General features: G+C 36.5%; 1 protein-coding gene across 2 annotated transcripts in view; it reads left to right on the top strand.

The window, feature by feature from the left end:
* LOC117939593 (gamma-aminobutyric acid receptor subunit gamma-3-like) overlaps nucleotides 1–9,307 on the top strand; it is an 83,392-nt gene extending 74,085 nt beyond the window's left edge. For both annotated transcript variants that reach the window (XM_034865035.1, XM_034865037.1), the window contains 2 exons: nucleotides 4,867–5,063; nucleotides 8,202–9,307. In XM_034865035.1, coding sequence (XP_034720926.1) covers nucleotides 4,867–5,063; nucleotides 8,202–8,483 — 479 coding nt within the window. In that variant the 3' untranslated portion in view covers nucleotides 8,484–9,307. The remainder of the gene's footprint in view (nucleotides 1–4,866; nucleotides 5,064–8,201) is intronic.
* Nucleotides 9,308–13,482: the final 4,175 nt, after the last annotated feature.

The following is a 13,482-nucleotide window of genomic DNA, read 5'->3' as shown; positions in this document are numbered from 1 at the left end:
ACATGCTACACTATGATTTTTTTCGACATGCTAGACATGCTATACTATGACTCTTTTCGACATACTATTCTATGACTTATTTGATATGCTATACTTACTTTTTTCAACATACTATACCATGACTCTTTATGACATGCTATACTATGACTTTTTTGACATGTTATACTGACTTTTTTCGACATACTATACTATGACTCTTTATGACATGCTATACTATGACTTTTTTGACATGCTATGACTTTTTTCGACATGCTATACTAGGACTTCTTTTGCTTTTTCAAGATACTATACTATGACTTTTATTGAAACTTTCCAACATACTATACCTTAAGTATTTCAACATACTATATCGTTGTAAATAAAGTCAGTATAGCACGACAAAAAAAAATCATAGTATATTATGGAGAAAGAAAGCGCAAAAAAGTCATAGTCATAGCATATGTATAGTATAGCATATATAAAAATGATTTTTTCCACATACTATACTAAGACTTTTTTTGACATGCCATACTCACTTTTTTCGACATACTATACTGTTACTCTTTATGAAATGCTATACTATGACTTTTTTCGACATGCTATACTGACTTTTTTCGAGATACTATACTATGACTCTTTTCGACATGCTATACTATGACTTTTTTCGACATGCTATACTATGACTCTTTTCGACATGCTATACTATGACTCTTTTCGACATACTATACTATGTCTTTTTTCGACATGCTATACTGACTTTTTTCGACATGCTATACTATGACTTTTTTCGACATGCTATACTATGACTGTTTTTGACATGCTAAACTATGACTGTTTTTGACATGCTATACTATGACTTTTTTCGACATCCTATACTACGACTCTTTATGACATGCTATACTATGACTTTTTTCGACATGCTATACTATGACTTTTTTCAACATGCTATACTGACTTTTTTCAACATGCTATACTGACTTTTTTCAACATGCTATACTGACTTTTTTCGACATGCCATACTGACTTTTTTCAACATGCTATACTGTGACTTTTTTCGACATGCTATACTGTGACTTTTTTTGCTTTTTCAAGATACTATACTATGACTTTTATTGAAACTTTCCAACATACTATACCTTAAGTATTTCAACCTACTATATCGTTGTAAAAAAAGTCAGTATAGCATGTCAAAAAAAAATCATAGTATATTATGGAGAAAGAAAGCGCAAAAAAGTCATAGTGTAGCATATGTATAGTATAGCATATATAAAAATGACTTTTTTCAACATACTATACTAAGAGTTTTTTTGACATGCTATACTGACTTTTTTTCGACATACTATACTGTTACTCTTTATGACACGCTATACTGACTTTTTCGACATGCTATACTATGTTTTTTTTCGACATGCTATGTTATGACTTTTTTCGACATGCTATACTAAGACTTTTTCGACATGCTATACTATGACTTTTTTCGACATGCTATACTGACTTTTTTCGAGATACTATACTATGATTCTTTTCGACATGCTATACCATGACTTTTTTCGACAAGCTATACTGACTTTTTTCTAGATACTATACTATGACTCTTTTCGACGTGCTATACTATGACTTTTTTCAACATAGCATACTATGACTTTTTTCGACAAGCTATACTGACTTTTTTTGACATGCTATGACTTTTTTCGACATGCTATACTATGACTTTTTTTGCTTTTTTGAGATACTATACTATGACTTTTTTTGACACTTTCCAACATACTATACCCTAAGTATTTCAACATACTATACCATTGTCAAAAAAAAAGTCAGTATAGCATGTCAAAAAAACGTCATAGTATATTATGGAGAAAGAAAGCGCAAAAAAGTCATAGTGTAGCATATGTATAGTATAGCATGTATAAAAATGACTTTTTTCAACATACTATACTAAAACTTTTTTGACATGCTATACTGACTTTTTCCGACATACTATACTGTGACTCTTTTATGACATGCTATACTATGACTTTTTTGACATGCTATGCAATGACTTTTTTGACATGCTATACTATTACTTTTTTGACATGCTATACTATGACTTTTTTGACATGCTATACTGACTTTTTTCAACATACTATACTATGACTTTTTTTGAAAAGCTATACTGACTTTTTTAAACATAATATACCATGACTCTTTATGACATGCTATACTATGACTTTTTTGACATGCTATACTATGACTTTTTTTGACATGCTATGCTATGACTTTTTTCGACATACTATACTATGACTTTTTTCGACATGCTATACTATGACTTTTTTGACATGCTATACTATGACTCTTTATGACATGTTATGCTATGACTTTTTCGACATACTATACTATGACTCTTTATGATATGCTATACTATGACTTTTTTTGACATGCTATACTAGGACTTTTTTGACATGCTATACTATGACTTTTTTGCTTTTTCAAGATACTATACTATGCCTTTTTTTGACATGCTATATACTATGACTTTTTTCGACATGCTATACAAGGACTTTTTTGACATGCTATACTATGACTTTTTTGCTTTTTCAAGATACTATACTATGCCTTTTTTTGACATGCTATATACTATGACTTTTTTGACATGGTATACTGACTTTTTTCGACATACTATACTATGACTCTTTATGACATAATATACTAAGACTTTTTTGACATGTTATGCTATGACCTTTTTCGACATGCTATATTCTGACTTTTTTCGACATGCTACACTATGACTTTTTTTGACATACTATACTATGACTTTTTTCGACATGCTATGCTATGACTTTTTTCGAGATACTATACTATGACTTTTTTTGACACTCTCCAACAATATAGCTATACCATCGTCGAAAGAAAAGTCAGTATAGCATGTCAAAAAAACGTCATAGTATATTATGGAGAAAGAAAGCGCAAATAGTCATAGTGTAGCATATGTATAGCATATATAAAAATGATATTTTTTTGCATACTATACCATGACTTTTTTCGACATACTATACTATGGCTTCTTTTAACATGCTATACTATGATTTTTTTCTGACATGCTATACTCTGACCTTTTGTGACTCTTTCCAACATACTATACCTTGAGTTTTTCAACATACTATACTGTGACTTTTTGCGCTTTCTTTCTTCGTACTATACTATGACATTTTATGAATGTTTGTCAACATACTACTCTATGACTCTTTTCGACATATACTATGACTTTTTTGACATGATAAAGCATGCTATAAAAGTCATAGTATAGCATGTCAAAAACGTCATAGTATAGCATGTCAAAAAAGTAATAGTATAGCATGTCGAAAAAAGTAATAGTATAGCATGTTGTAAAAAGTCAGTATAGCTTTTCAAAAAATGGTCATAGTATATAGCATGTCAAAAAAAGTCATAGTATAGTATGTCAAAAAAAGTCATAGTATAGCATGCCAAAAAAAGTCATAGTATATTATGGAGAAAGAAAGTGCAAAAAGTCATACTATAGTATGTCGAAAAACTCAAGGTATAGTATGTTGGAAAGAGTAAAAACAATTCATAGTATAGTCTGTCGAAAAAAGTCTTGAAAAGTCATGGTATACCATGTCAAAAAAGTCATAGTATAGTATCTCAAAAAAGCACCAAAAGTCATAGTATAATATGTCGGGGAAAAAAGTCATAGTGTGTTGAAAGAAATTCACAAAAAGTCATAGTTTAGTATGTTGAAATAAGTCATAATAAAGTATGTCAAAAACATTCATAAAATGTCATAGTATGAAAGTCGGGGTATAGTATGTTGAAAAAAAGTCATAGTATAGCATATTAAAAACAATCACAAAAAGTTACACAGCTGTTACAGAGCATGACACAGTACGGGAGAAGTGGACCAAGAGGGTTGAGGACATCCAACAGAAGGTGCAGGAGGTGCTCAGTCAGTGCCGACAACTATTCCTGAACACGAACAGAGACGACGTCCGGGAACAAGCTGTACACTCAGCTGTGGACCAATGAAAATAGACAAAAAATGTTATAATGTAGGCCTATTATGTACATATTCCTAAATAAAACTATATTTTAATTTTGAAATTTTCATTTTTACACTTATTGAGCTGCAACTGATAATCTTAGGGCACCAGTTTATATATTTGTGTGTTAAAATAGTCACAAGATGTCATAACATAGCATGTTGAAAGAAAGCACCAAAAGTCCTAGTATGTCGGAAAAGTCAAAACATCATGGTATAGCATATAAAAAAAGTCATAGTATAGCATGTCCAACAAAGTCAGAAAAAGTCGTAGTTCATTATGTCCAAAAAAGTCGTAGTATAGTATGTCGTAAGAGAGCACAAAAAGTTATAGTATGTCGAAAAAACTCAGGGTATAGTATGTTGGAAAGTGTCCCAAAAAGTCATAGTATAGCATGTCAAAAAAAGTCATAGTATAGTATCTCAAAAAAGCACAAAAAGTCATAGTGTGTCAAAAAGAAAGTCATAGTATAGTATGTTGAAAAACATTCATAAAATGTCATAGTATAGTATGTCCAAAAAGTCAGGGTATAGTATGTTAAAAAAAGTCATAAAAAGTAATTTAATTATGTCAAAATAAGTCATAGAAAAGTTATAGTATTAAGCTCACAAAGTCACAGTATGTCAAAAAAAAAGTCATAGTAACTATTCTGCTTCACTACACTCAAAGCAAATCCGTATAGCAGCTGTTTAGAAGACAGTATTGATGAAATAATAGGGACATCTTCCCCTTTTTAAATGGTGATTAATAACCCTCTGCCCACATGTTATATAATCACGGCTTCCACAAGCAGTCACAGTAAATTACTAAAGTATTCCTCATGCATGTATTGTTATTATGTTTTTTTTTCTAGGCATCACCACAGTGCTAACAATGACCACCCTGAGCACAGTTGCCAGGAACTCGCTACCTAGAGTGTCCTACGTGACGGCCATGGACTTGTTCGTCACCGTCTGTTTCCTGTTTGTCTTTGCTGCCATGATTGAGTACGCCATGCTCAACTACTACTCCTACAGTATACGCAGACCTCCTGTCAAGACGCAGAGAATGGTAAGCCTTTGGTGAAAGCATGAGGCTGTGTATTAGCGTATTAGCTCTGCATTTGTTTTGTCTTGCATGCCGACAACCACCTCTACTACCGCTTCCCTACCAGAATGTGGTTTGTTTTTCTGTAGACTTTGTGGTTATGGGAATCTGCATCGCCAGGTCCTTTTCATGATGTAAGCCTGTGTGTATGCAGAGTGTTTGCAGTTATATAGTTTGGCTGATTGTCGTCTCCTCCTGTAAGGTTAATTAGTATTAGCTTTGTGTTAACTCGATATTATGTCCATTTTGACAGCCCTAGTAATATAATAATATGAGTAAGGTATTACACTTCTCACTCAAAACGACTACAAAGACACACAAAGAGACTGAAAGCGACCACAAAGAGACTCAAAACTAGTAGACTTTCTGTCTGTGTGTCTTGCTCCTATGCATCACGAGTGGGGGGCGATTTTCATGTCTGTTGTGTCCATTATTTCATAATCTGTCCAAGTGTAACATGACTGTATTAATAATTATCTCGTTAGTTAAAGGGAAGTAGGTTAATGCGTGTCAAAGCAACCTTGGAGGCTGTGAAGACCCCTGGGCACCCATGAGATCACTGCCAATAATTGGGATGTAGCTGTGAAAGAAAGAAAAACAAAGAATAAAAACAACGCATTCAAATCTAGTCATAGTCACTTTTGTGCCACCTGATGAGCCAATCAAATATAAGTATACACATACATAAATATATATGTTTACATACAGTATATATGTATGTGTATATACATATGTATACAAGATATATGTGTGTGTTTGTATGTGTGTGTACAATATGTGTGTGTATGTATAAATACATGCACATATATGTGTATGTAGTTTGTATTAGTTCTCTCCGGAGCCCTGCTCTGGAAAAGTAAAAAGCTATGGTCCAGTGTATGTGTATATATATATATGTGTGTGTGTGTGTGGGTGTGTGTGTGTGTGTGTGTGTGTGTGTATATCTATATACTATATGTATCAGAGGTGTCAAGTAAATTAAAAAGACTTTTTTACCTCACTTAAGTAGAAATGTTGGGTATCTATACTTTAATGGAGTAATTATTTTACAGCACACCTTTTACTTGTACTCCTTACACGTTCACACAATTATCTGTACTTTCTATTACATTTTAAAAATAGCCTCGTTACTCCTGTTTCAGTTCAGCTTATTTTTATTCTGGCTTTTCGTTTAAAAAAAAAAAAAAACACAAAAAAAACAAAAACCAATCCAGATAAATCGCACCATCCGGATAGATTGAATTTGTTTGTGGTTGGATGAGAAGTATAAACATACACCATTCAGACACCCTATTGGTGTGTCGACGCACCTGCACATGACACAAATCAGGTCACACTCCAACAAGGAAATAGCAGCCGTATGTAGCCTAGTACAGAGATGTCCGTGGCAGAGACTCAAGAGAAGTCAAAATGTTCCAACCAAGCACCAGGGAGGAGGTTGGTAGCCAGGACGACCAGCCAACCCTTCTACATTCTTGGCCGTATCTGGAAGAATTGTTAATGGCAGCAGCACACATCTACTGGGACTGAGTCAGCCCCTCTTTCTGTCACTTCTCTCTCTCTCCAGATCCTCTCCCTCTTCATTATTTTCCTCCCAGTGTATAGGAGTTCTGCTGAATGTGTCTCAGGGCAAACAGGACTGTCAGCTCAGTATGAACAATTAGGTTGTACTACATACAGTCACCTCCTCTGCATTTCCGGCTCTGTGCTGTATTTTAGCCTAGTCCGTCTTTGGGGAAGCCTCATATTTCCCTCCCCCAACTAGCCGTGTGGCCCCTTTGTGCCGCCCACTCAGTCAATTCTGTTACTCCACGAGACACATCTAACTCTCTTCTTTCTCCCTCTCTCACGGAGTAGAGGACTGGAAATCTGTAAAGATTTTACCCCAATTAGGTTGTCCCACAAAATGTTATACACATCAGGGAGGAAGTCACATAAAGAATTTTCCTCAGAAGGTACTTATTCAGCATTCTGGTCAAAAATTCACGCTATAGATTACTATAAAATTATTCAAAATGTGGTATTACAGTGATCCATGTTATGTTGTATCATACTGTATGTATGATACAACATAAGAGGTATTTTTCTTTATCTGTTAACACATTACATTTAAATTTGCTTTGTTTAAACATAAGTATTGTATTTAAATATATTCAAAAACGTATATCCCAGAGTGAATTTGAACTTTTTAAAAACCCTAGTCATCGCTATGCTGTTAGAAAAGCATATTGATTCCCCCAATGCTTTTTGCTGAGCTCATTATGTTGTTTGCTAGTGTGTTTTTGTATTCCAATGTCCAGACAAATGAGGAGACAGGTACATTTCTATCCAGTGCATCAATACAGGCATTTGATGGAGTTTTTCTGCAATCTAAAAAGTTACCAAGTGCGTGTCAGGGCTTTGTGTCTTTATAGACTAAGCCATTTTGCACTTATGATCGATCACAGAGTGTGTGCCACTAGAAGTGCTACAATTGCTTCACTGCAGGTTCAATTGACCAGAATGCAATGCTGGAAGAAGGCATATTGCCTCTTTTTTTAAAAGGCCCCAAACTTTTCATAAACTAGTCTTACTTTACATTTTCAAAAGCAATGAATGCTTGACAACAATCCACACCTGAACAGAGGTAAGTTCTGAACTGCAGTCATCATGATTGAACAGCACTAACCTCTGCCCTCCCTCGCCTGTCAGGCTTTCCTTTCTGGCACTGCACTTGTGCAGATTTCCAACTCAGAATTCTTTGATAGGCGTCTGTTAACCAGCTGAAATGACAACTGTCACTGGCAGATGTGATCAGCTGTAGCTAGCTAATTAATCCAATGTTACATCCATGGGTTGGCACCGACTCGTTTTAAAAACAAGAATCCTGTAAAAGTGCTTAGGTATGCACTAGATGGCTAATCACATGATATCGTTCTAAAAGACTGAGGCTAAAGCAAACATGTCCCAGGCAAAAATTCAGCAACTCTACCAGTCAATACATGAAGAAGGCCTGAAAAGAGGAAGCATTATTGTTGTATTGAACTGTAGAGCTAGTTAGTCCTATAGAAAGTCAAAGCTCAACATAACCATAACTCTCTCCCTCTCTGTCCTCGCGTACAGGCCTACTCATCCTTCACCATGGGTCACACACCTCGGTCCATGATGCCCATGGGCAACTCCTTGTTCTGGCAGGACTATGACGACAACTGCCTGTACGAGTGCTTGGACGGGAAAGACTGCCAGAGCTTCTTCTGCTGCTATGAGGAGTGTAAAGAAGGCGGCTGGAGGAAAGGACGCATCCACGTCAACATCGGCGAGCTGGATGCTTACTCTCGGGTTTTCTTTCCCACCTCCTTCTTGCTCTTCAACATAGTCTACTGGGTCAGCTACCTCTACCTCTAGGCGGTCTTGGGCTGTGATCCGCAGGCCCCACTGAAACAGCCACAGTCCCTGCCACTTTGCAAAACTAAACATGGAGGAGAAAATAAAAGGTGGATGCGTTCTTTGGGAATTGTGAAAGACATGCAGCCTCTGGAGGGGTAAAAAGTGCATTTGTACTAGAGTGCACAGTTTAACAGCCATGATACTTTGAGCAGTGGCACTCCGAGGAGAATACAACGCTCAGCAGTACAACAACAAGTCGCCAGCATTAACTTGAATGGAAAGGTCCCAGTTATGACTCTCAGAAACCAAACAGACAGCTGTTACTGCAGAGACGTTCAGGGACAGGGTTGCATTGCTAAGTCTTGGTCATAGAGATGGGGAAGCACCCATAGTGCCTTCTTTAGAAAGGGTGCGGCACTGAGAGACAGAGAGGAGTTCCCTCCATTATCTTCATTACCTCATCCATCACACCGCCGCATGCTGATCTGTCTATTCTTTAATAAAACAAACCTGGAACACTAACACTGGAAATGTGTAGAACTAACATTCACCATTTATTTTATAGCACAATGGTTTTAGTTGTACTCTAGAATTAGTTCTGATTTCTAATAATAGCAACCTTTTCTTATCATTAATATTAGAATTAGGTGTATTTTCATAGCAAGTCAAATAGCCTGCCCATCAGTTGTTAATTGTTAAATATGAGTTAGTGTCAGGGCCAGTGGTTGTCTGGTAAAATCTAGTTTTTTTTAAGTCAGTGAGCTTTTGTTCATGATGCTTTATAACCAAGCAATGCAGTTTACAGTAGATGCCAAGAAGATTTAGGTGTTTCATAATAAATGCTGGGTTACATTTTTACACACAAAATGTAGAATAACTGCATAAATACATACCAATCTAATACTAAACAGGCTAATCTCATCCACGGGCATATTACATACCGGTATGTTACAGTATATGAATAAACAGATTAGGGTTGGGGCAGCGCCGGCTTCAGCTTTTTAAAAAGGCAGTTTCACATTTTATTTAAACACTTTCATCCTTACAGAATTCTTGTGTCTAATAAGGCTTGTGGATTACCTTGGAAGCATCTCTAAACTATACTATGTTACCCAGTTAACGCAACGTCAAAACTTCCTTCAACCTTTTGCCTTGATACATTTTATTTCCACAGCACTAACTCTTACAGCAAGAGTCATGTCAGGCCCTTATTCCTAAGTGAAACTTTCTCAAAATGTTGAAGTATTCCAAAACGTTTCTAACCCCAAAGAAAGAAATGTCATCAGCATTGTTGTCAATGGAGCGTTCCAGATGTGCATGATGCACACAAAATCATTGTTGCATTAGTTTGGGCCACTTGAACCGTAAAGCACATATTGTAAATGGCCCATTGAATTTGCATTTGAGTCATTCTATCCGGTTTCAGAAGTAGAGTAGCGTGAGTACATAAATATCGAGTCTTGATGAAAGCTCAATTTGTATTTTTTGCCAAATGCAGGACCTGAAGTCACATCTCCCTGTAGCCTGCTGACAATTACAGGTGCTGTAAAATAGGTTATATATATCGTGAGGCTCCCTACACTCATACTGTACACAGAGTGGTGTTGTATTATGGATCAATAAGGATGGTTGTTGATGACTCTTGATGAATTCCCACATTCTATTCTTAAATAAAATCAATGTTACATATGGAGGTATACAGATACAAGAAGAGCACAGGAACGGACGCTACATGTGAACTACTTTGGTTTTGTTTACTGTTCTATGGTGTTTTTTGCAGTTGCTTGGCTTTGTAGAACAATCAACCCCCTTTTCCCTCCTCTTCCCCCCCAACACACACACTTTCCCTCCAGTATTTGTATGTTCAGAAAAAAAAGATTTTACGTAAGATGTATCTAATTAATGTTTCTATTTTCATACAGTTATATATGGAATGTAAGTTAGGCCAGTAGCGAGGCCTGAGTCAACTTGGTTCCAATTCAGTCAGTTCAAGCAGCCTGACTTAAATTCATATTTAGGGGACATACGTACATATTCAACAATAGGTCTCCAAACATATTTGTCGCATGTCCAGAGGTTTGCAAATACAATTCAAATTGCCTCAAGTGTTGCTAGAGAAACAGCTGTGCCAATTACTTACTCTGCTAATGAAATACATTAGCTCATAAGAGATTGGAATTTCATTACCATTTTAGATCTATCCTATCTATGAACTGACTGAATTGAACACAGCTTGGCCCACACTGCAGTAAACCCTCCTCACCTCCGATATCTATACTACACTTTATAAGTGTCTTAGTCCGTTGAGATAATTCAATAAAACAAAAATCACTGTTTTCTACGTCTTAATAAAAAACCACCTGTGTGTTTCAGCTGACTGGGGCCTGTATTTAAAAAGCCTCTTTGCAATTAGAGTACTAATCTTGGATCAGCACCGGCGAGCATAATGAACTCGCTCAATAGCCTCTTCCGGAGACCTCATAACCCCCATTAAAGCTTCCCAGCTTCTCTGAAAAGCGGCGCATCAGTCGCACCTGAGGTGTCACAAAATCATGTATTACTCCTGTTTTATCCTGCAAACCAATTTTGTTTTGATTATCAGTCTCAAGGTCTCTGGGGGGCAGGGCTCTTCAATAAAGGAAAAAAACACTGACTTTAGATCGTCACTCCTGTGGGGAAATATTTTATGAAAACTGGATCTAGAGTGAAAATAGTTATCTTTTTTCTAGTGTGTGGTACATTGCTTATATTAATAAAAAAAACGTTTTGGTCAAGTGCTACTGTGAAGTCTTTTTGTGCGAGAATTAAAGTCATCAAAATACAACTGAAAGTGTCTGGGATGCCTGGAGGAAAGGCAACACTATCATCCCCTGGAAAGTACATCACTTGGGGTTTTACAGTTGTGTGTACCTAGTCAATATCCTTCATGATATCCTTCTTTTGGACTTGATCCAGGCGAATCATCAAACAGGATTTGACACTGGGACTCCTGCTAAAAGGGACCTGACAAACTACTTATATCTCTTTGTTATCAAGTGAAGTTCATTTGTATTTACATAAACTGATCTGGATCATTTGGAGAAGGAAACAAGCCACCAGTACTGCGGTGTCATCTCACTTGGAATTACACTGTAACAAATGGGAAGGATTTAACATTTTAACCAGTTTGGTCAAGTCCAGTTGATTTGCAGAGCCCAAAATCACAAATTTGCCTCCAAAGTGCTTAACAATCTTTACAACATGCAACACGCCGTGTCCTAAGACCCTCAAAGAGCCTCTCCCACTAACAACAAATAAATGAGCTGGTGGATTATTGCTCAAAATCACATGTCAAAAATGTGTCCCAAAGTGTTTGTACTACCATCCAACACCGGCTATTCTTAGACTCCCGATTTGAATTCAGAAAAACACAAAAAAAAAAACTTCACATAAAAAGGGCTCAGGAAGGACAACAGTGTACAGATTCCTGTTCTGGGACCCACAGGAAGTTCTCAGATAATTTAAGAAAAAGTAGAAATACCAAAGTGTAGACATAGTCTGTAACAAGTCAAAGTTCTGCATTCAAAATTTGACTCAAATGAAAGTACAAAAATAATGCATTAATTAAATCAATTTAATGATGTAGCTGGTTAAGGTTGGGCTAATTTGAATTACTTTATAGACCGCTTAGCAACAAAATTTACCTTGGCGAATGAATCAATAAAGTCTGTTCTTAACCCACAATGACATTCTTTTTAACACGTAATTTGTATTAATAATCTGAATCTGCTAACTAACCAAAGTTTCAAATACCTAATAACAAAATACTTGAATTGTAGTGGGTTCTTGTACAAGTACACTTAATTGGAAGTCACTTTGGATAAAAGCCTAAGCTAAACCACATGTAATGCAAAGTACTATACTTATTATAGTACAGTTACTTTCTACCACTGTCCAAGAGCAGACAGATGTAAATATTTGAGGTTATTTGTAAAAGAAACACCTCATAGATAAGAGAGTATGCAATAATTATGAGGGTTTACTGAAGGGACATTGCAACCATTCCAATCTGGTGCAAAATTAAGTGTTTAAATGATCAGAGTCATTTTCCATTGAAACAACCACGAGTGGTATTTCTATTACATGCAAAAGAATTACCAAGTTCATAATTGGGACATTGCACATTCAAGGCCATTGCACCTTCATTGTTTCATTTGTCCGACAAAAACATTCAATCTTCTGATGGGCAAGTTAACAAAGATGAGTTAAAGTTGTCCCCAGGCAGACTGCCTGCCTAATAACAATGACGCGAGTAATATGCAGTGACCGATGCATGAGCACATCATTGCTTTACCCTGAGTTTGTTGACCTAGTTTGAAGCAAGCGCCATGAACAAAATCTAGGGACAGTATACCAATAAGTGGAGTCAAAGGGTGGATGTTACAGCGTGGAGCTGTACCGCCGCCAAAACTGGAAGACGCGCCAGCCACCTACGCCAGGCAAAAGCAGGCTAATACAGGGGATCTGGAGACAAAAGCACTTGTGCTCTAGAAAATTGAGCTACACCTGTGTGTGTGTGTGTGTGTGTGTGTGTGTGTGTGTGTGTTGATACAGTATGTGTCCATGGACAACTGTGTGTTAGGCACAGCGGGAAAGCTTTTTGTGTGGGTGCATGCACACTCGTGTGCAGTGTATAGTTGTGTGGATGTGTGTCTGGGTCAAAGAAAAATGAACCACATGTGCGATCTCTACTCAAACTACCATTTCTAAAATTAACAATTAACTTTAAAAACGCAATGAATAATGCTTTTCCATCTTTATAATAAAAAGCAAAAAGTGCAGGAGTGTCCTGCAGTGATGGTCAGTTCTAGGGTCTTTTGGGGAGAATTAGCTGTAAATAAGAATAAATTACCTTAATTGTTTTATCCTGAAAATTTGTACAGTAGAGGAGCTTGCAGTATTTTTTCCAGCCCTGAGTTGTGTTGTATGTTTACAGTCTGCAGAGATTTGTTAGTGACAGTGTGGGGGCACTGTCACT

Source organism: Etheostoma cragini, chromosome 24 (assembly GCF_013103735.1).
Source record: "Etheostoma cragini isolate CJK2018 chromosome 24, CSU_Ecrag_1.0, whole genome shotgun sequence".
Taxonomy (NCBI): domain Eukaryota; kingdom Metazoa; phylum Chordata; class Actinopteri; order Perciformes; family Percidae; genus Etheostoma; species Etheostoma cragini.
This window is presented reverse-complemented; position numbering and strand designations above follow the sequence as displayed.